The 22,799-nt window shown below is 44.1% G+C and overlaps 2 protein-coding genes across 6 annotated transcripts; one reads left to right on the top strand and one right to left on the bottom strand.

The window, feature by feature from the left end:
• Window positions 1–1,449: 1,449 nt before the first annotated feature.
• On the bottom strand, window positions 1,450–4,354 carry ROMO1 (reactive oxygen species modulator 1). Of its 2 annotated transcripts, none has more exons than XM_039699539.1 (3): window positions 4,262–4,354; window positions 3,598–3,728; window positions 1,450–1,640 (listed from the first exon to the last, which is right to left on the bottom strand). In XM_039699539.1, exons 2-3 carry the CDS (start codon window positions 3,726–3,728, stop codon window positions 1,532–1,534), a joined length of 240 nt encoding a protein of 79 aa, XP_039555473.1. In that variant the 5' UTR covers window positions 4,262–4,354; the 3' UTR covers window positions 1,450–1,531. The 2 variants fall into 2 exon arrangements, with proteins under 2 accessions (XP_039555473.1, XP_039555474.1); XM_039699540.1 differs by lacking the exon at window positions 4,262–4,354 and adding an exon at window positions 4,090–4,215.
• Window positions 4,338–18,883, top strand: NFS1 (NFS1 cysteine desulfurase). Of its 4 annotated transcripts, none has more exons than XM_039699535.1 (13): window positions 4,339–4,493; window positions 4,591–4,658; window positions 5,409–5,525; window positions 6,868–6,951; window positions 7,585–7,737; window positions 8,668–8,761; window positions 11,308–11,442; window positions 12,876–13,033; window positions 14,433–14,538; window positions 14,712–14,793; window positions 16,137–16,220; window positions 16,348–16,437; window positions 17,076–18,883. In XM_039699535.1, exons 1-13 carry the CDS (start codon window positions 4,367–4,369, stop codon window positions 17,137–17,139), a joined length of 1,362 nt encoding a protein of 453 aa, XP_039555469.1. In that variant the 5' UTR covers window positions 4,339–4,366; the 3' UTR covers window positions 17,140–18,883. The 4 variants fall into 4 exon arrangements, with proteins under 4 accessions (XP_039555472.1, XP_039555469.1, XP_039555471.1 ...); XM_039699537.1 differs by having other exon boundaries at window positions 4,352–4,439; XM_039699536.1 differs by having other exon boundaries at window positions 4,352–4,444; window positions 4,590–4,658.
• Window positions 18,884–22,799: the final 3,916 nt, after the last annotated feature.

Raw genomic sequence — 22,799 nt, 5'->3', positions numbered from 1 at the left:
GAAGTTTTATTTCTCTGCTCTCCCAATGTGACTTTAGGCAGTGTGTGCTGAGGCCTGGAGGTGAGTGATAAATGCTGTCCAGTGCCCAGTATCTGGGATATGACTACACAGTATGCAGATAGGCCATGGGATATCATGTGCTCAGAGAGTAAATGCAGAAGCTGTTCCCAGCCCTTTGTGCAGTGTGGCCATGGTTGCTGAGGATCTGGGGACAAGTCTTACCCTCCTCAGGCGTGCTTAAAGTTCAGAGACAAACCCATCCTGCCCATCTCCACTCCCATCCTTAGGGTAGAGAGTCCTGGGGCTGGAGGAGCCAGTTACGTTTGCTTTCAGTCTGGTTTCTAGAGGCAACCTGTCCCTGTGCTTTGCCCGTTTTACCCCTGTCCCATCTCCCTGGCCTTTTTAACCACTAAGAAAAGACCAAGGTGGAGAGAGTAGGGAGAGCAGAACATTCCTCGGGAGTGGGTAAAGGTGGGGCAGGCAGCAGTGCTGCTGGTGTTCCATAGTATTGTGGGGAGAGGATCTGCTCTGCAGCCTCTGGGGCTGTAGCTGTCCTTGAGCTGCAGTGCAGCAGTGCCTGTCCTTCACCAAAGAACTGAGACCAAGCAAAAGGCAAAGGTGGAGAGGGGCTGGGAATACAGCAGGATCCTGGGAATAGTAACACAGCTGAAGAAGTAGAGCTGGCTCTAGGTGTGCTTTATCTGAGAACAGGCTTTGAGTTGTGAGTTTGTGTTTCTGCCCTAAAAACTGGGGAAAAGGCACTTGTAACAGGCCCAGGCTGTACAGGTGCCAGTTGAGGTAGTGCTGTTGCTCACATCTTTCTTACACAGAACTAAAGGAGGAGCAGAAAGAGGCCTTATTTCAATGGAAGACTATAGCACCCAATACCTTTCCTAGATCAACTGTAGGCAGTGCTTCTGGAGCTGGGGAGAAGCAGGAGGGATTCCCCTGTTCTCCTAGGGAAGTCCTGACTATCTTGTACGCCTGCTAAACCAGAATGAAAGAAAAGGCTTTGTTTCTGGGAGAACAGGTCTTGTGGGAGCTGCCTGAATCCTGGGGTCCCTAACACTGTTGAGGGCATCTGCCCCGTGACACTTGAAACTCAGAAACGGGACCAGCTTCAACCCACCTATTTTTGCAAGAGGACAGAAATTTGATGATTAATCTGAAGTACCCACCATCTAACTTTCCTAGACTCAGGAATGCAAGGCGGAACAAAGCAGCTCCACATCCACATCGGCAATATCAGCTGCCCAAGTGCCAAAGGGAGAAACTTGTGTGGTGTACTTGTATCTGTAAATCAGGAACTTCAGTGTAGTAAAAATGATTATTAATTCTCATTGTTTTGGGAGAAAGAGACGGGAAGAAAGTAGAAATTTTGTAAAACGCATGCTTACAATCAGCAGAGCACAGAGGGAAGAACTCTGCTGTTTCATGAAGAGCTCTCACTTCCAGGTATCTAAAGATTTTATTATTGTACAGCAGAGGAATGGCTGGTGGAGGAACTCTGGGATAAATCCCAAACTCCAGATTAGCAGCGTATTCCCATACCAATGGCCATGAATGTCCCAAACGTCCCACCGCTTTGCATCATCGTTTTGCCAACTCCACCCATCAGCTCTCGTCCTCTCATGCCAATCCTGAGATAAAGAAAATCACAGGCATTATATAAAAGCTGAAACCTGACAGATCACAGACATGCAGCAGAAAACATCTGAGACAACCAGCTCATGGTTGCAAACTGAACACTTCTTCAGTCTTTATGTGTGCAATTGTACAGCTGCCTCCCCAGAGACTGGCTGCAGTGCCCTGTGCTACTGCAGGGGCTCTTTGGTGGCCCTCACCTCACATGGCCCATGTGTATTTTTTCCTGCAGTGGAACCTTCCTGCCACACCTTTAGCAGGAACAGCTTTCCATCCTGGTCTCCTAAATACCCTTAATACAGGAAAAAAAAAAAGCTGTCCAAGTATTTCACTTGCCAGAGTACAAAAAGAATTGTCTGAGTGTAGCCATGATATTTTAGTGAAAAAGCCTCTGTTGGGATTTTTCCTGTCCTGAGGAGCTGAGAGCCTCAGGAAAGAAATGTAAACAATAACTATCTGCTGCTGTGGAAGGCCACAGGTGCATCTTGCATTGGTCCATGTGGATTGTTTTCAATCAGTGACCAATCACAGCTACCTGTGCCAAGGCTGTGAGCAGTCACAGGATTTTTGTTATTCATTCTATTCTATTCTTGTCTTTGTAGCCTTCTGATCTTCTTCTCTCTGTTCTTTTAGTATAGTTGTAATGTAGTATTTTAATATAATATATAACATAATAAATCAGCCTTCTGATGAAAATGGAGTCAAACCTCATGTCCTCACACAAGGGGCAGCCTAAACAACATCTGAGCTGTTGTACTGCCATCCTCTCTAGCTGCAGTGGCAGTCTCTTTAATATCACCAATTTAAAATAAACTTTCTATTTACTACTGACTCTGTGTTTTTAATATGGGATACCTGAAAGTCCTAGAAACTTCAAAAGGTGTTTCTGTTCTCCATTTTTCACTTACCTGAGGTCAGACTAAAACAAAAGGAATTTTTCTGTCTCAAGAAGCTCTTGTTATATTTGGCTTTTAAACACTGCACTGACTTTAGGGTCTAAGGAATTTCATGCACTTGATTCTTAAAACATGAGATTTTCCCTCAAAAATGGAACAGCAGTACTGTAGCTGCGTCATTCAAGTGTAACAGAACCACTCTCGCTGGTTCTTCTACATGCCCTTAATGTATATCTTCTGCCAGCATCATGCTGCTTACCCTCTGGGAACTGAGAGAGACTAGAAAACTTCAAACTCCCATTGGATTAAGATTTGTGCATTTTCCTCCTTCACCACACTACCAAATCATCTCCCATGTTTAATCACAGGTAAAACCCATCACACACTAAGAGTTCTGCAAAGCATGAAAGAGCAGACTTCAGTGACTCTTTGTCACAGATGATGTGCAAAGCCAGTCAACAGTACCAGAGCAAACACAGAGCAACAAACAGCTTGTTTTCATGGCAGCATGCTTCCAGGGGAAGGTGAAATATTGTCCCTCTCCATTGCACAGTGGGACTGTGCCAATGCCAGCCATGGGTCTACCCACACTCCTGCCATTCAGACTCGGGCAGTTTGGTAACTGCCTCTGTGCAGGGCATGGGACACACAGAGGGACCACGACGCAGACACTGAGAGCTTACAGAGCACCTCAGGAAGATTTAGGGCCAGGAGAGGGCTGCACATGTATCTACATGGGCAATAATTCATCTGGTTCCTCCTGGAGGTGATCCTCCACAGCCTGGGCTTCCCAATGAACCTCCCTTACAAGAGGCAAGAAAAGGTCTGTGAAACTGTGACCTCCTGGCATACAGGGCACCCAGAGGTGATGCCCTGCCAGCATCAGACTCACATGTTGTAGGCCAGGGGCTTACTGCAGTAGCTGGGAGTCACAAAGTTCCACTCATGGGACTGGCACAGGACCAGACCCAATCCCTTCCCAACCCCACAGCATGACCATTTCTCTCTGGCTGTCTCCCTGTCACCACTTGTCTGTGGGAGCCATTTCCTTGCGTACCTGAGGCAGGAAAATGTGCCGAACAGTGCTCCTGCAGCCATGCCCACTGCAAAGCCCATCATGAAACCCATCTTTATTCTGTCAAAGCAGCTGGGCTGCGACCGCCCATATGGGCCCACGGTCACAGGCATCTAAAAAAGAAAGGAACAATACACATATCGATTTACTGCTTTGTCTAACATACTTCTATAACCAAACAGGGCTGGCAGGCAGGCCGTGCAGCTCAGAGCTTCTCGTGCATGCAGCGCTGGAGGTTGTGCTGGCTCCCAGGCTTGTTTCTTTGCTTGTCAGGTAGGAAGAACAAAGAGGGAACGACGACTACGCTTCCTCTCAACAATTTCCTGCGGGCGCCGCTGTGGCTGCCGAGGCCTCACCCTGTGCTCTCAGTCCCTAGTGAGCAGCACACGCGGCATCTGACCGAGCCTCCGCTGCTGGCTCGACCTTCCCGGCTGCCGCTGGCTTCGGAGGCAGAGGAGCGGGCAGTGAACCCACCCTTACGGACACCGAGGCCAGGCCGCGGACTCCCCGGGAACGGCAGCCATCGCCGTTGCGAGGCGCAAGAGCCCTCGGAGGCGAACCGGGGCCCCACCGCGCGCTTCACTTTACCAGCAGCCCGAGCCCGCCCCGTTCCTGTTCCCGTTGCGGGCCCCCGCCCCGCCCGTACCTCGCTAGGCCGCACCGCGCCTCCGCCTGTCTGGGCCCCGCTTCCGGCGCGCGCCGTGACGCACAGGAAGAGGCGGGTACGCCCGCGCCCTGTGCGTCGGGGGCTATGCTGCTGTGGCGGCGCTTGGCGGCCCTGAGGGGCCAGCGAGCCCCGCGGCGGCTCCGAGCGGGGGGACCGGGACCGAGACCTGGACCTGGACCTGGATCGGGATCGGGACCGGGACCGGAACCGGGTAAGGCCGCGGTCGGGCGGAGCCCTTGTCCGGGCAGGGACAGCTCCCCCGCTGCTGCCGGCCCCTGACAGCAGTTTTCCCCCTGTTCTCCCCTCAGGGCGAACCAGCGATGGCGGCAGTGCTTCTCGGCCGCTTTACATGGATGTCCAGGCTACCACCCCGCTGGTAAGGGCCGTAGCGAGCACGGGAAGCGGAGCGTGGTCCCCACACTCCCAGTTCTCTTGCCTGAGCGCTCTCGTGTGTCCCGAGCTGCCGTGGGTGACAGAGGCGGCGTTCGGCGCCGCCTGTAGCGACACAGGCTGTTCCTGTCACCACAGGGCGGTCCGGGCATCCCCCGAAGGGCTGTAGCTACGCCGGGGCAGCCCCCTGGATGGGCACCCCCAGTGCCGCAGGGCAGGAGCGTGGCGGAGCCGCGAAGGGGCTCGCACCGACCCCTGCGGGAATGGATACAGTTGAGAGAAGCAGGAAGTGAATTCAGCCGAAATACTGATCTGACGTTTTTCTGAACATTTTAAGACCTTGTATTTTTTCCGCTCAGAAGATAGGGCAGGTTGGATGGGGCTTGGAGCGACCTGACCTACTGGAAGGTGTGTCCCTGTCCGTGGTAGGGGTGTAGAGCAAGATAAGCTTTGAAATATTTTCCAACTCAAACTGGTCTGTGATTCTGTTTTCTCAAATGATGTTGTTCTTCTTTGACCTTCAGTGCAGATCAGGGTTATGTGCACAGAACATAACTGCCAAATACTTGTGTTACACGTCACATGTAATGGCTTCAAGTTTTCAAGGTCATGCCGAAGCTAAAGCAAGACACTGCCACAGAAGTGCTGCTGATACTGTGTCAAGGGGGCATGTCCAGAGAGAAGCTATATGGTTTCCCTTCTCCTTTTCTAAGGCTGTGTGGTTTGTGTTCCACAGGATCCCAGAGTCCTGGACAGCATGCTTCCATACCTAACAGCCTACTATGGCAACCCCCACTCCAGAACTCACGCCTACGGCTGGGAGAGCGAGGCTGCCATGGAGAAAGCGAGGCGGGTGAGTCTTTGACTCTCCACGGTCATGTTGGTTTTCCTGCTGTTGAGGCAAATCAGGGTCAAAAGAACCTGAAGAAAAAAACCCCTGTTCTCTGTGGGCTGGATTTAGCAGTTTCCTCTTTACTTAGCTGTACTTCAGTAGATTTATTGCAGGAAAAGATAGACTCATGGAATACTTCAAGTTGGAAGGGACCAACAAGGATCATCAAGTCCAATCCTGGCCCTGCACAGGATACCCCAACAATCCCACCACATACCTGATAGCATTGTCCAAACACTCCTTGAATTATAGCAGGCTTAAGGCTGTAACCACTTCCTTGGGGAGCCTGTTCCAGTGCCTGACCACCCTCTGGGTAAAAAACTTTTTTCCTAATGTCCAGCCTGCACTTCCTCAACACAGCTCTATCTGTTTTTTCAAGCCCTGTCATTGGTCACTGAGAGCAGAGCGCTGCCTCTCTGATGCCCCTCATGAGGAAGCTGCAGCCCCCAGAGAGGTCTGACCTCAGTTTCCTCTCCTTCAGACTGAGAGAACCAAATGACCTCAGCTGTTTGTTTTACAGACTCTCCTCTAGGCCCTTAACCATTTCATGGCTCTCCCCTGGATGTTCTCTAATAACTTTATATCCTTATATAGATTTGCCCCAGACTGCCCCCAGGACTCGAGGTGAGGCCTCCCCAGTGCAGAGCAGAGCAGGACAGTCACTCCCTTGCTCGTTGGCAATGCTGGGCCCGATGTCCCCCAGGACAGGCTGGCACTTGGGGCTGCCAGGGCACTGCTGGCTCCTGTTCCACTTGCCCTCAGCCTAAACTTCCAGGTCTCTTTCTGTGGTGCTGCTCTCCAGCCTCTTGTTCCTCAGTCTGCCTGGACTCCCAGGGTTCTCCAGTCCCCAGTGCAGAAGCCGGCACTTGCTCCAACAGTGAGATTAGAGCAACTGAAATGGCAGAAAACAATACTTTAAGTAAACGTGCCCCAGTATTTGTTTCCTGGAGTCACAAGCATATTGCTGCGGTCATTGGACTAACTCCATATCTTGTCATTCTTCTAATCTTAAGCAAGGATGTTTGTAATTTCTTTGAAGTAATATGTAATGGATTTTTGTCTCCTTAAGCTTTTATCTCTGTTATAACAGGTTGATGCTTAATACTGCTTCTAATGACTATGGATTCCTTGTGTATTTTATAATTCAGATATCTGGATTATTTTTAGCATAATTTTGTTAGGTACCAGCTGTAAACCTTTGAAGCTCAAGGGAGTATTCTTGAAAACATTCACATGTATTTTGCTATAATGAATTTATTGTATGTTTTCTTAACAAGTCAAATTTGTATTTCTTTTTAAACAGCAAGTTGCAGATTTAATAGGAGCTGATTCACGGGAAATTATATTTACCAGTGGTGCAACAGAATCCAATAATATGGCAATTAAGGTAAAAAGTTTATACTGATTCTTATTTATTATGTTAAAATTTTGTATTTAGGAACTGTATGCATCTTTCAACAATTTAAATGTTAATATGTTGAAGTATAACATATTTGCATTTCTGGAGTAACTTTTTGTGATACTCTGTTACCAATGTGGAGGAAATACATGGATGAATGTTTTGATGCCTGTGACATGATTTTGAGTGCAGTGTAAAATATTTGGTATTTATTTCACATGCACTAAATACACTCCTTCTGCTTATGTAATTAAAATATTTATTGTAAAATATAGTGGACATGCAGATTAGAAACTTTTTTCTGATTAAGACTAAACTTCTCAGTGTTTATGACTCCAGTGCTAAAGTTTTCAAAAAAATGCTTTGGTTAATGGCTTCTACATCTTAACAGCAATAAACATTTTCACAGAGTTTTTGAGAAGATGCTCTGAAAAGCAGGTGCTGATGGAGATAGGTAGTGTGGATTATATGTCAGTACCTTTTAGTACTTTCACGACTTGGGTCAAACAGGAAAGATCCAAATGAACTATATCTAAGTAGTAATTTCTTATTTGCAATCACATTGTGTAATGCCTGCTTTCTTCAATGGCAAATTTCTTTTTCATGGACTGTGCCTGACAGGGTGTTGCAAGGTTCTATAAATCCAGAAAAAAGCATATCATTACTACGCAAACAGAGCACAAGTGTGTGTTGGATTCTTGTCGTTCCCTGGAAACAGAAGGTTTTCACATCACATATCTACCCGTTAAAAAAAATGGGCTGATAGATCTGAAGGTAAGTTGTTACTGAGAGAAAGAAACTAAAATAAGAGGTTTTTGCTTCAAATTGATGCTCAAAACCTTGTGTCTTCTAGATGAAAAAGAGGAAAGGATAATAAATATCACCAAGTAAAATGAGAATCATAGTCAAATCTGTCAGATCTGGAGAAGGATTTTCTGTTCTGTCTAACATCCTACACTTTTTCTCAGCCAGAACATCCACCTCCTGTCCCACCGTTCAGCTGCTGCTGTGCAGGTGGAGCTGTTGAGTACCCTATAAGGAGCCCAATATTTGAGGCACTGTTTCAGTGATCACAGTACTTCCTATGGCTGTCCATGAGCCAGCCCTTCTGTATGTACTGGCTGCAGCCCTAAAACTTAGAAGTTGTATGTTTTTAGTTCATTGTTGACATCCTGTAGCACAGGGCAGCAACAGCTTTATTCCCAGTCCCTCCCCTGCCATGGAGAGCGGTAGTGTGTGTGATGGGACTGAGGGATCAGCCTGTGGGCACAGTAATGAGTTGTGTTTTCTGAGCATCTTGCTGCAGGTGTGATGTGACTTTGTCTAAAGAGCAGTTCCTTTACAGCCTGCCTCACCTTGGCTAGAAGAGGCTTAAGTTATACTGTGGGTGGTTAATTCATTAAAGAAGATAGTTCAGAGACATTTACGGGATATAGCAAAGTCTGTTGAGATTTGATTTAATCAATTGGGGTGCCAGGTGCATTGAAGGGTTAGGACCTGCAGAAACACAATTGATTCGCTCCTCTTCCTACAGCCATTTAATGTTCATGTGGGTTGGTGTTTTCCCCAGGGCTGTTTGTCAGAACCCCAGGTGTTTGTTGCAAATAAGGGACTGGTGGTTGAGTTGCTGGTAAATTGAACATGTGCACAGGAATCCTTCTTCTCTGTTAGTCACAACTCTTGTCTTTCTGAATCTTTCATCAGGAACTGGAGGCTGCATTCCAGCCCGATACAAGTTTGGTTTCTGTAATGACTGTTAATAATGAAATAGGAGTAAAGCAGCCAATTCATGACATTGGTAAGTACACTGTGTCTTCTAGATGCCAGCTAAGGTTGCTTCTGCTTCATTTTAGATAATGTTTTCATCCCTAAATGGTACCAATGCAAAAGATTAGGTGTAATATAGCTAAGGAAAAAATAATAACATAAATGTTTTAAAATAAAAGATGTAATATAAATAAATAATACTGCTGTCCCAAATAAAAACTGATTTCAAAAGGGAAATGTGAATGAAATTCAGTACTTTTATGGTGAGCATTGCAGCAGTCATTGCTCTGGATGGATCAGCTGCAATTCATTGGATTGTATGATGGATTAAAAATACTGTACAGAATAACTGGCCAAAATTGAGCTTATATACTATAAAGATTTATTGAGTGCTTGTAGTGTTTAAGAGGAGAAATGTGCAGGATTTGGAGTGGGAGAGGATGGTGAGCACCACACTTGGACAATCCTTCCCCTAGTATTGTTGTATATAGTCATGAACAGTTGCTTTGTAGGCCAGAAGCCTACTGAAGAGCTGTGCTTCTGGAACAGGAGGCAGGGAGAGGGTGAGCCAGACTCTGAGCCGGCAGGTGGAGTGACAGGGACCTCAGAGTAAATTAAGGGAGACCCTGGAAAACCACGGTTGTTGGAACAAGCAGGGTTATTGATGACCCTCCAGATCCCTGGATCCCAGATGATCTGTTGATAGTTTCCTGTGACAGTAGCAAAACATATACACATACCCTTTCTGACCTGGTTTCACCCCAGCTGGCAACCAAGCATCTTGCAGCCACTCACTCACTCCCCCACCATCAGGACTGGGGAGGCAATTGGAATGGTAAAAGATAGAAAACTCATGGGTTAAGATAAAGGCAGTCTAATATGGAAAGCAAAAACCACACACACAAGCAAAGAAAAACAAAAAATTCTGTACTGCTTCTCATGGGCAGGCAGGTGTTCATCCACCTCCAGGAGAGCAGGGCCCCATCCCATGCAGTGGTAACTTGGGAAGACAAACAGCTTTATGCCAAACGTCTCCCCCTTCCACCTTCTTCCTCCCACTTTTCTATACTGAAAGTGCATGGCATATGTCATATGGTCTGAAATATCCCTTTGGTAAGTTTGAGTCACCTGTCCTGGGTGTGTTTCTTCCCAGCCTCTCACGTACCCCCAGCTCTCTTTCCAGTGTGTCCATAGAAGGGGGCAGAAGAGGCCTTGGCTCTGTGCAAGCCCTGGTCAGCAATCTCAGAAACATCTATTATTATCCCTGTGTTCAGCACAAATCCAAAACACAGACCTGTAGTAGCCACTGTGAAGAAAGTTAGCTCTACCCCAGCCAAAACCAGCACACCTTCATATTCAAGATATCCTCTTATAAGGTGTTTGAAATTTTGGACAATATTTTGGCTTTGGCTTTGCTCTGGAGTACATACTCCATAAGTATTGTTTTCTTAGGCTGTGCCAGGCATCTTGTTGTGCACCTGGTTTTCTTACTTAGCTGCTGAATTTATTTCTTTCTTCTATAAGCTCAAAGCAGCATTTTTGCAAAGGTTTTTCAAGGTTGGTTCTGTTTCTTCATTGACAAGTATTTGACCATCAGTGAGTTGCTTATAGCCCCAAGGATTCTTATTTTCCTCCTGTGCTTATATTGTCGAGGTCCTTACTATGGTCCCGTGTTTAAATGTCAGAGACAGCTGGTGCCAGCTCTAGTTCCCCTGCTATGTTCTCATAACACCTTGAACAGGTCCAACACGCCAGGCCTGAGGCCTTGCAGAGGGAGCCTGAGGCCTGTTGCTGTGTGGCTTGTGGCCTGACCTTGCTGGACCGCAGGGAGGGTTACTTATCCTGTGAAGTACCATGTTGAACCTCTTGTGCAGAGGAGAGGTCTCAGATGCAGCTGTGCAGATTCTGTGGAAGGTGTGTTGTGATTTTTTTAATGACACAAATAAATAATAGTTACGTTTACTGCCCATGAACAATACATTATTTCTTCATATGTTTTAGCCTGATGACAGGCTCAGATGACTTCATGTGGTAGTAATAAGTGTGTGTGTGACAATTCTGAGAATGGTTTTGAATCTGAGTGTTGGAAACTTGGAAAATAGAGGGAATGACATGAAAATACATGGCAAATACAAACTTGAAAGGAAGGCTGTCCTGTACTGGATGTTGAAGAGAAAAAGAACCAAGAAAAAACAATTTTTTCCAACTGTGGAGTCATTCCTGTGTGGAGACTTTGATATTTCATGCAACCATTTGTTCTTAAATTTGTTAGGCGTGGGTTTGGAAATAATCTCAGTTCTTAACAGAAGACTTTTTAACTTCTCAACTGGAGAAATTTACTGTAGTCTTACCTGTCTACACCTGTGCCAAGGCATACAGTAGTCCCTGCATACCTTTAGCCACTTCAGTATAAAAGGAACATCAGAGCCCCCCTCATTTCTGCCTTTGTCAGCTCAGATACCTCAAAGACTTACTGTTGGTTCAGATTCAGTCATGCTTTAGATCCATTGCTGGAATCTTTGGTATCATAGCAATTAGTTAAGGTAATCTGGTTTTGGTTTGGTGTTTTTATTACAGGTGAGATCTGCCGTGCACGTAAGGTTTTCTTCCACACGGATGCTGCACAAGCGATTGGTAAAATTCCTATGGACGTCAACAACATGAAAATTGACCTAATGAGCATCAGTGGCCATAAAATTTATGGGCCCAAAGGTACCAACTGAAGTGATTTATAGGGAATTGTTGTTTTCATACCTACCTTAAGGTAACTACACAAGATGCAAAGTCAAACCTGTTTGTCATAGTGTCAGTTACTTAAGCTGTAGAAAACTCTTCTGAATGGTGTTGGACAGACTTCAGAGTAGTTCAGGCACTCCTGCCAGCGTAGAGCTGTGGTAAGTGGATCTTCAATGCTAGATGGGTTGAGCTGGCTTCACTGAAGGAAGAAACAGTGTTGTATGATGGTGGCAGCATTGCAGCAGTGGGTTTTTCAGGAGTCATCTGCTTCTGATGTGAAGCAGAACTAATGCTGAAATTATTGAAATGAAATCACTTGGTTATAGGGCAAAGTTTAGACCAGAGTGTGATTTGAAACAAGGAGACCAAAAGCTAACTGATTGGTGATTTTTGATTGTTTTCTACTTCCAGGGGCTCCATTCCCTCAACTCCATTTGTGCATTTTCTTTGCAGAGTGAGGTTTAATATTCAGCCATGCATTTTCTGGTTGACTGACAAATACTAAAAATCCAGCTATTGTTATTGTCAAGGTCCATTTGGCTTGTGACAGTGGATGTTAGAGAGCCTGAAATCAGCTTTGCTGTATGCTATACACACAGCATTTTAACTTACAACATTATAACATTATATATATATAACTTGTAACTTCTGTTATCCTATTCAGAAACAAAAAACAAATTCTTATTTTTCAACAAGGCTTTTTTTTTTGTATGAGTTCTGCTGAGAGCTGAAGACATTATCTCTGGACAAGGACTAAGTTTTCAACTAGTAATTTTGAACAGATGACAGACATAAATTTTCACCATTTGTTATACCTGGAAGTTGCAACTGTCCTTCCTGTGTTGACAGTCATTCCTTAAGTGTACCAGGGCACTCGAAGACATGAAAATTTGGTTTCAAGGTGAGGAGAGTAGAGCACGAAATTGACTGATTAGCAAAACTGGATCATCTAATCCACCCGCTGAAAGTTGTTGCCACTAATTAGTCTTCCTAATGAGAAGAAAGGGAGAGGACTCCTAGGACTGGTGCTGGTCTAGTAATCCAGGGAAAGAATTTGGAAGTCAGTAAGAGAACATTGGTGAATGCCTATAAAAACTTCAGTGCAAGGGGCTGAACTTCAGCTGTGTACAGGAATTGTGGGAAGGAGAAGCTCTGAGTCCTTGGGTGATTGAGGCGGAGTGGAAGAAGCTGAGCTCCTATGGCTGAAGCTCTGTGAGCCTCAACATGGTTACTGGGGACAAACACCATTTCCTAGAAAATAATACTGAACTTGTTCACTTTATTTTTCTCCAGTTAAGTGTCCATATGTGTGTTTGCTGTGGAAATAAGGAATGTTACCAAAGGCTGGAGTCCCTGTTCATAATTTCAGAACTCTGGGGGTATGGTAAAACAGCTTTCCTTGTTCCAAGGGGTTGGTGCTCTCTATGTTCGCCGTCGACCACGTGTGAGGCTAGAACCCCTGCAGAGTGGGGGAGGCCAGGAGAGAGGACTGCGGTCTGGGACTGTGCCCACACCTCTAGCAGTGGGACTGGGGGCAGCATGTGAAGTGGCACAGCAAGAGATGGAGGTATGTGCAAGAAGATACTTGTCCTGGGTTCCAGAAAGTAGTGTAACAGTGCCATTTAAGTCTTGGATTCCTTAGGTCTTTTTGCATCCATGTAACTGAATTAAATTTGATTTTCATGTTTTAGCATTAAGTGAATGTTTTGAGAATTTAAGGGATGTTTTTGGGTAATTGTAAGACCTTTCTAAAGTTTCTTTTTTCTTGAAGAGTCATAGTTTTCTACAAAAAGGCTACAATTGACAGTCAGTTTTAGTGAAATATGGCTTTTATGTGCTTGTATTTACTTCTTCATTATGCACATGTGTATTAGCAACATCTTTGAAATCACTGTAATGTTTATGTAATATATATTGAAAAAATAAGACTTCCCAGTCTGTTATTATGTGTATTGTACCTATTAAGTATAATTTCAAGTTTACTGCAGCTTTGAAACTAAGAATTTATTTTCTTTCTTTTTTCCTAGCTTGGACAGTAAAGTTTACTTGCTAGGTCTGGTGTCTGAGCCTCTGTATGCTGCTGGTTTGTGGGCACCAATGCCTTCCTTACGGCTGGAATGTAAAAATACTTACAGTGGCAATGGGATGCATAGGCCAGATATCTGCACCCAAGGATCAGGCTTCTTTCCAGGAGACAGGCAGAATTCCACCATCTGAACTGTGTGGTTATGGAAGTTGAGGCTAGGGAGCCTGCAGAGTCTAAATTCTGCACAAACTTCCAATCTAGATTCTCTTTCTTGCCTGGCAGAGTTACAGCATTTTAAAACCAACTGGTGTTGGAGCTAGCCTGGATTTCTTTTTCAAGTGTAAACAAGCATGCACTGCATGTGTGCATGTGGCCAGTCCTGTGTGCCAAAGTTGATCCCACACCTTACTGCTTTCTTGGTATAAGTGACCTCATTTTTCAGTCTAGAGCAAGACACTGCACATGGGCAGTTCTCACCATGCAGGTTACTTCTTGTAAAAGCTGAGTTCATAGTTATTTGCAAGTCCATGTCTTTCTGTGGTACAGTTAGAGAGCTCCTGGAAGTAAGAGGCACTTGTCATAATAGATGTCCTTTCTTGTGTGCAAAATGCATCATCTTCTGCACTGCCTAACTTGTCTTTAAACCCAAAGAACCCAGTGCTGTTATGAAAGTCAGTTTGGCAGCTTGTGTAGGTAGATCTTTCTGAATGGTTTGAAGCATTTGTGAGGACTGAAATAGCTATGAGCCAAGGGGTTATTCTCTTTTAAAACAGTGTCTAGAGCAGACGAAGTCTGACAGTTTATATTTCAGCTGTGTTCATTCCCTTGTCTGGCCAAACCCAGTTACTTAATTCTGTGTGCAGCTGGTGACATGAAGAAGCAGTTTGAGTGAGGTCTGTACACTGTTTATTATTTGTGTCTTTTTTTGTTTCTCTGTTAGTATGACCATAAGCGAATCTCACAATTGGCAGAACGACTGGTTACAAAAATAATGAGTGAAGTTCCTCATGTGGTGATGAATGGAGATCAAGAGCATCGCTATCCAGGTAACTCAAGCAAAATTGTGAGCTTGTTAGTACTGTCTGGCTCCTTGGTGTTAGTGGCCATGGCTGAATAATGCACTGGAGCACATGATGCAAATCCTTGGCCTTGCAGGGGACAATTTGCCTGAGATTTCAGTTGATGGAATCTTTTTTCGATTTCATTTATTTGTATATAGGATGCATCAATTTATCTTTTGCATATGTGGAAGGGGAGAGTCTTCTGATGGCTCTGAAAGACGTGGCTCTGTCTTCAGGAAGGTATGTGGAATCTATGGGAAGGATAGCAGTGTATTTTTGAGAGAAAATAGCATCTGCTAATGAAGGTAAAAGCTAAGTAGTAGTTTCCTGTGTGCCCTGTATTTGTATATTCAGTTAATGAGTCAGCCTGGTATTGATTACATTCTACAGTGGTGTTTAAGTGACACATTTAAACTGAAGGTCAAATTTATTTATCCTGGAAGAAAAAAGCAACAAACAAAACTAAACAAAAACCAACCAAAAATATCCTAACAAAAAGACCCCCACAAAACCACAAAAACTAACCCAGAAATTCCTACCTACTAGCCTTGCAAACTGGTTATTTGAGTAGCCTTAACTTTTACTGGTGACACTTTTGTTCTAAAGGCCACCAAGATTTGAACAGCTTCTGTCCTTTGGCAGATTTTTACTGCAGTTACTGAGGCTGGGCACATATCCGAATTAAATCAGCTCATAGTTCCTGTGTTAAATGCAAAAGTGGGAAAGAAAATTACATGTGTTTTTATGCAGCTCTCCTGACTACAGGAGTGATGAGTAATATTTCAGTTACCAAGACAAACCTGATGTTCAGGATGAAATTAATGGAGTGTAAAGATGCCCCTCCTCTCCTTCTCTCACTTTTGAGAACCAAGTGGTCAGCATATCCTAATTAGAAGCTAGCTGGCACTATGAGCAGGAAGAGCAAGTCTCCACATGACCATCCCTGAAGCCAAACGCTTCTGTAATGTGAAGATCTCTTTTGACTTTCTACTTTGTGCACTGGGGAGCTGTTTACAGCTCTCCAATTGGCACTGCATGTTGCTACCTGTAAAAACTGAGTCACAGTGTGTAACCAGATCTGTATACTGCTGCAAAGTGGAACTCTCTCTATTGACAACTGCAGTCATCTTGTTCTGGATCCCTCTGTACACTGTTTTTCATTTATTTGTTCTGCTGCCAAACACAGCTTGTAAAGTCTTTTTTTTTCCCTTTTATGTTCCTGGTGTTTTATCTTCTCTGGATAGTTTCTGTCTTTGTCTTTTTTTCATAGCCTCTACTTCAACTACCTCTTAATCTGCATTCCTGCTGCTTCTGTGTGGCATTGTGTTTATTCTTGTGTATTACCTGTATTCTCTGTCCTTTCCTTATACTCCTAATTTATTACTCTAATTTCTCAATAATGTCTGTGTCTTGTATTCTCTTTTCTTCAGTAGCAGAAATATCACTTTACTTGCTTGTATTCACTTCTGGTTTCTAGGAGGCTGGGGAAGTTGATACATGGTGTTGTAAAGAGGTAAGTGACCTATTCTTTGTTGGAGGAGATTAAGCAAAAGTCTGACATTTCCCTGCCTGCCCTTTCCCAGTGCTTGCACATCAGCTTCTCTGGAGCCTTCGTATGTTTTGCGGGCAATCGGAACAGATGAAGACTTGGCTCACTCATCTATAAGGTATGTGGTGTGGTCTGCCCTTATACTTCCAAATATTTTTCTTTCCTGATAAAAATAAATGGTAGATTTGTTCCACACCCTCCATATCCTTGTTATTCAGTTCCTTAATGATTTTCTTTTGGTTTAGGTTTGGTATTGGTCGTTTCACTACAGAAGAAGAAGTGGATTATACAGTGCAGAAGTGCATACAGCATGTGAAAAGGTTGAGGGAAATGAGGTGAGATGTTGTCTCATTAAACACGAAAACTTCTTAGGTGTGATAATCATGGGAAGAATTTGGTTTATTTAGTTGAAAGTAATTGTTTGCTTCAAGAATCTGGTGGTGTTTCTCTATATCAGCAACAGTGTCCCCCAGGTATGTAGGAGCCTGATTTTAACATTAGTGACAAATTTCTAAGGAAACAAACCTGACACCAAACCTTTTCCCAGATCCTGTTTTTATCAGAAAAAGAATATGATTAGGGCAGGCACATAGGGCAGTACCTTGGAGATTTTAAGCCAGAGATGGTATTCCTGAGCTAATGTATTGATAAGTTGTTTTATTCTAGTGAAATGGAAAGACTAGTGACTAATGTGGACAGTGAAAATGCTAGGATTCAGTCTCAGAGACACCAGTGCTTTATGCTGAAAGTAGGAGCAGGAAATGAGGTGGAGCATCTGCCCTCTCATCTCTTGTATTTTTGGTTGAGAGCACAGTTGAGGGCTGATCACCTGAAGCTCACGGATCTCCAGAAGGGCAAGACAGGCAGATTGACACAAGGAATTAAGATGTATCTTTGGTAAAATCTGTTTAATTATTGTTGATGATGTCCTGTGCATTTAAGCTAGCCCTCAGTTTTCTCCTTTTCTTTACAGTCCTCTCTGGGAAATGGTGCAGGATGGAATTGACCTCAAAAGCATTAAATGGACTCAGCACTGAGAAAACATTGCTATCCATGGACTAGATATAGATTAAAATGCATTTTTCTCTACAGTCTTGAGCAAATTTTGCAGTACTTCTGTTTTCTGACACTGCAGTTTGACCAGAGAACTACTCTTTCAGACCACAAAATCTAAGAAGCCAAAAATAAAACTGGTTTTTATCATGGAGAAAGGGAGGCTGATCCAACACCCACTGTGTTTCTATTGACACACAGAAATTTATGCTAAAGTGTAATTTATTCAGAAATGTATTTTCTAATGTGAAAATTAAATCAGCATGTTACTCCCAGGCCAGTGAATTCTGGCAAGAGGTTGCTTCTCGGTGTAATTCATCCCAAGTCACTGTTGTGTTTGCACCACAGACCTGTTGCCAATTTGTTCTGTTTGATGTGGGTATCCTGCAACATCAGCTGGGTTTTGCCTCTCAAATGCCTTGTACTGCAAGAAATTTTCAGATAGGAGGACACTTGGATTTCTAGAGGAAAGTGATGCCTCAGTGTGGCTATGTGCCTTCACAGATAAGTTTTATGCGTAGTTAAGAACAACTTTTTTTCTGAAATTGAGTAGTTTTGGCTTATTTTCCTTGGGGTTTTTTGAGTGTGCATCTTTTGTGTGTGTATGTGCACTAATTCAAAAGATTCTTCTGTGTTCCAGAGTTTATGATACAATCATGATGCACTTTGCTGTCCCCTCCATTGGGTTTTTTCTATGCAATTTTTTTCTCAGTGAGGATAGAAAACTTGAATGACTGGGGGAGGGGATAAGCAGAATATGTCAGCTTTGATGGCAGCACCAGTTTGGTGAGAGCATGAGTGGTAGAGGTGGTGGGGAGAGCAGATGCAGTGCAATGTCTTAAGGCAGTCTGGGGTTTTGGGGTTTTTTTTCTTGTTTTTTTTTTTTCTCCCCTTGTCATGAGACCTTTATTGTTACTTGGTTTGCCTATGGGCCCTTGGTTTCTGTCCCTGCAAGGAGTCTGCCCAGCTCAGCCAGTATATTTTGTCTGGAGATAGGAAAGATAAGAACACCTGGCACTGAAGTTTTCTTTGTCTCACAGACTGTACTGTCTGACTTGAGATTCTCATGGGAATCCATTCCCTGCACATGCTGGGGGAAGTAAGTATCTGTTAAAAAGGGTTTGATGAGTTTAATTTCTATCAGTGTTTCTCCTTTCTTACCTTTGGTGATCTTTCCAGTAAGAAACTGAACCCTGTATGGCAAAGTGCCTTTTTTTTCAGTGCATAAACAAAGAGCTCCCAAATTAGTTGTGTTGATTGATGGATGCTGCGTTAGCTGCTGAATTTGGTATACCCCATAGACAATATGTTCATCTTCAGATTGGGATGGAATCTTCTTCAAGGATCAACCGTGTCATGTAAAAGCTGAAGCTGAATTTCACAAGATGGCTTGTATTACAGAAGCTTGTGCATTTTTTGTAACTAAGGACAGATTTAGTTGTTTGTAATGCAAAGCTAATCCTTGGTTGTTCTATTTCAAATTACTAGCTTTAGCAGTTTTAATATTGTAGTGCTGGCACCTTATATTTCATCACAATAGTTTTTAAACCATATGCATAAATATGTTTTAGTGGTGTTGTATGTACTCTTTTTCATCCTTGGGCCATACATATTTTCTGGATTAAGCATATGATAACATGCTTTCCTAGCATGTTTTAGAAATACATGTTTATGAATTGTTCTTTGTGTTTTGAGAGTGATAAAAAATTACAGATAAGAATTAAACTTGGCTACTGTCAGTCTTTTTGGATCCACCTTTTTGGGTGAACCATGCAGGACAATCAGTAAGTTGCTGTATTGCAGCTTTCATTAGGCACCAGAAAAGGATAAACTTTTCTATGAACATTGTAAGAAGTTTGCCATCATCGAGTCGACATTTGACTTTTGACTTTTGAAGAGTCATTCTTCTCAAACTCAGCGCCTATTCTGAGCTAATTTTTTTTAAACTCAAATAACTTAAATTGTGGTTCTTTTGACAAAAGTGAGCCTCAAATCTTGAAGATTCTGACCCCCTCTTATTTGATAAGATATAAAATAAAAATTCTACATGTAAAGCTTAAGGAAAGTCATTCATACTAGTAACAAATGTTTATTTGAAATGTTTATGGGACAAGATGAGGAAAAATGTATAGTGGAGATACATCCCCCATGACAGAAAGAAGTAATGGCAAGGATGAACATCTAGCTGTACCTCACTTAATGCAGTTAAAGCCTCTGGGGAATGGGAACTTGAGTCTATCCTACTCTTACCAGTTGGATGCCAATAAATGGTGGTGCATCATTCCCCCACCCCTAGGCTGCACCATGATCTCAAAACTGCTCACTAGACCTTGGCCTTGAACAGCCCTTGGCTTCAGCTCCTCTGGAACTTAGCAGAAAAACTGCTCTAGGAACTGGTGCCATATAATGAGCTCATGCTCTTCTTCTTTTTTCTTTTTCCTTAATGGCATAATATTCTTGTTCTCCTACTTTCAAAAAAGTTTCTGACCTGAAGTGGGGCCAGGATGAAACATTGTTGTGACTAAAGCCCATCTCTTGTGGCCCTGTAAACAGTGGCCCTGAGTGAGACCCTTGGGGCTTTCCATAGTTGCAGTGACCTCCCTGTGCTGGGGCCTCTCTGAGCTGGGAACTCTCCCATTTTCTGCACTCAGAGAATCCCCAAAGGATGGGTCCTGGGCCAATCCCCCTCCTTCTCAAAAGCTCTGCCCTTCACACAGTGAAAAAAACAAAGGCATCTGAAGTAAGAACCATTTCAGTTAGAACCATTCATGGTGCCTAGAGGGCAGGCTGTGATCATCTAATTAGCAACAGGGAGATGTGTTGGGGTGACTCTTGTGAGTGGAGGGCTGGAACAGAAGGATACAGGCAGGGGAGAAGAGAGGCAGTGTTGCTCTTTATGCCAGTGACCAGTAGAAGTGCATGGAGCTCCACCTGGGGATGAATGAGGAACTCACTGAGAGTTTAGGAGTCAGGATTGAATGGAGGGCAGGGACAGGTGACATCACAGAGGGGGTCCCCTGCGGGCCATCTGAGCAGGAAGATGAGCCATGAGGGTCATCACAGGCAAACAGGAATGACCTCATGTTTACAAGCCCTAGTTTTCATATGGGAATTTGTTATAAATGAAAAATAGCCAATTTCAATAAAAATAGAAAAATAAAATTTATTTTGCGACCGTAATACAGTCCCGACAGCCACCAACCAAATCGGACAGCGCACCACCCCCGGGAGGTGATGTGGGTGGACGTGAGATTGGCCTTGCCAGCACCAATTCTTCCCCATCCACACTGGCTGCTCCGGGGCAGCAGTTCTTATACAGTTTATTTTGCCCGCGGCAGAGTTTCTTTGTTTCTTTCTGAGTTTTTAATTTTCAAGTTTTTCATTTTCAAGCTGCATAAAGCCTTCGTCCGGGAATAGAATAATACACTTCCCCAATTCCCGGAATCTGGCATTCAAATGGAAGGTGTGGATTGTTAGGAATAGAAAGTTGTTTGTTTTTTTTTTTTTTGAGTTTCAGAGTTAGAAACAAGTCAGACCAGTCAGACCTCTTTGGTTTCGCTGCCAAAGAAAAGCTACTCAATTACCCATTAATGGCCAGTGATTAACTATTGTTTCCCTGATGCTGGTCGCTTGCCAAGAAGACACCGGGACAGACCCTCCAAGGTAAAGAGAATAGCAGTGACATCACAGCCAGTATGCAGATGAGAAATGCATTGCGCCCCAAATTTTTACAGTTTTTACAAGAAAAACCCCTAAGATCACGAGCCAACAAGTGACTTAAGTGACGTCTAAGGATGGGAGCGTAGTCCCGTACCTGCTTAGACCCTTTTTGCTTCTCACCCTAACCTGAAAAGATACTGATTAAAAAGACACCCCGGGGTGTTAAACAAACAAGCCAGGAATCTGCGACTCTCCCGTGAGGACGGAATCCCCAGCTCTGTCTGCAGACCAGCGGACAAAGCTGCATCACCCTCCTTCTCCGTGCCGCTCCTGGGAGCAGCGGCGGCGTGGGCGCGACCCGTCGATTTCTCCCCACCTGAGCTGATTCTTCTTAATAAAGGCATTAAAAAGGAGAAAGATCTCCTGCCCATTTATTTCATGGATGGCTCTGGTCATCTCAGGTAGGTATCTTGTCTGGGCCATCATCACTTGGGCGTCACTGGGTGCAGGTCCTTGTGAATGCCCATCTCCTGTGCAGCCGAGGTTTCCTTCACATGTAAACGTGGTGGTGCCTCTCTGCCCATGTGCAGCGGTTTCACCATCCTGGGGAAGAATTTCTCCCCCACTTCTGTGTACTAGCCATTTATTTTATACATATATATTTGATACATCTTTTATTTCCACAAATTACTAACCACATTTTTAACAGAATTCAACCACCCTGACATCTGCTGTGGGGAGAACCCAGCAGGGCACCCAGCAGGCAATCCAGGAGGTTCATGGAATATACTGATGTCAATTTCCTTCTCCAAGTGGTAGAGGAGACAATGAGGAGAGGTGCTATGCCACCATATTCTCACCAACAAGGACAGGCCAGTGGGGAATTGTTGTGTTTGTTATAAGTAAAAATGAAAATATGCCCAATTATAATAAAAATATAAAAAGAATCTCTTTCGCAAGCATAATACAGTCCTGACAGCCAACAATCAAAGGGACAGCATAACACTCCCGGGAGATAAGCTGGGTGAATGTGGATATGGCCTCTATCACACCAAGTCCCCCTCGTCCACACCGGCTGCTCCGAGGCAGCGATTCTTATACTCTTTAATTTGCCTGCGGCAGAGTCCCTTTGTTTCTTTCTGAGTTCTTCATATTCAAATTGGTTTCATTCTTAGGTTTGGGCTGCACAAAGCCTTCATCTGGGAATGGAATAATACACTTCCCCGATTCCCAGAATCTGGCATTCAGATGGAAGGTGTTGATGGCCCTGGTCCTCTCAGGTAGGTATCTTGTCTGGGCCATCATCACTTGGGCGTCACTGGGTGCAGGTCCTTGTGAATGCCCATCTCCTGTGCAGCTGAGGTTTCCTTCGCATGTAAATGTTGTGGTGCCTCTCTGCCCATGTGCCGCAGTTTCACCATCCTGAGGATAAAAATTCCTCCCTCTCCCTTCCCCTATGTACAGTAAGTTAGTTTTTAAATATATTGTAAAAATCATAGTCTTCTCTCTTAAAAGCTACAAGTCTGTTTTACCATGGTTGTACGACACCCTGAGAAGTCAGGGTGTTGATAGTAGTCCAGCCAGATGGTGGCTGCTCCTCCTGGAGCGGCGATCTGCAGAAGGGTGTAGATCCTTTCTGAAAATGCGGCGAAGGAGCAGCTGGGCCTTGGTTCCTGATTCCTCTCGGAAATCCAGCGAAGAAGGCTGTCTGTGGTCTCAGAAATGCTTGTTTTATGGTGGCAGGGATGCTTGGCTCCTCCCTCTGGGTGGAGCATCTCCCAATGGGATGATGTAACTAATCTTACCAGCCACAGTGAGTAATTCAATAGCCCATTAGCAGGCCATTGTCTTCCTGGCAGTGTCATTGTTCTTGAAAGAGATAAGAAAAACTGCCTAACCCCCAACAGATGGCAAAAATAGAATACATGCTTATTTTACAAGCCAGGACAATTACTAACTATATCTCTAACATGTTGTACTATAT

The sequence above is a fragment of the Passer montanus genome, unplaced genomic scaffold, assembly GCF_014805655.1.
Source record: "Passer montanus isolate IOZ18808 unplaced genomic scaffold, ASM1480565v1 scaffold136, whole genome shotgun sequence".
Lineage (NCBI taxonomy): Eukaryota > Metazoa > Chordata > Aves > Passeriformes > Passeridae > Passer > Passer montanus.
Note: the sequence above shows the minus strand (reverse complement) of the source record. Positions and strands in the feature narration are given on the sequence as shown.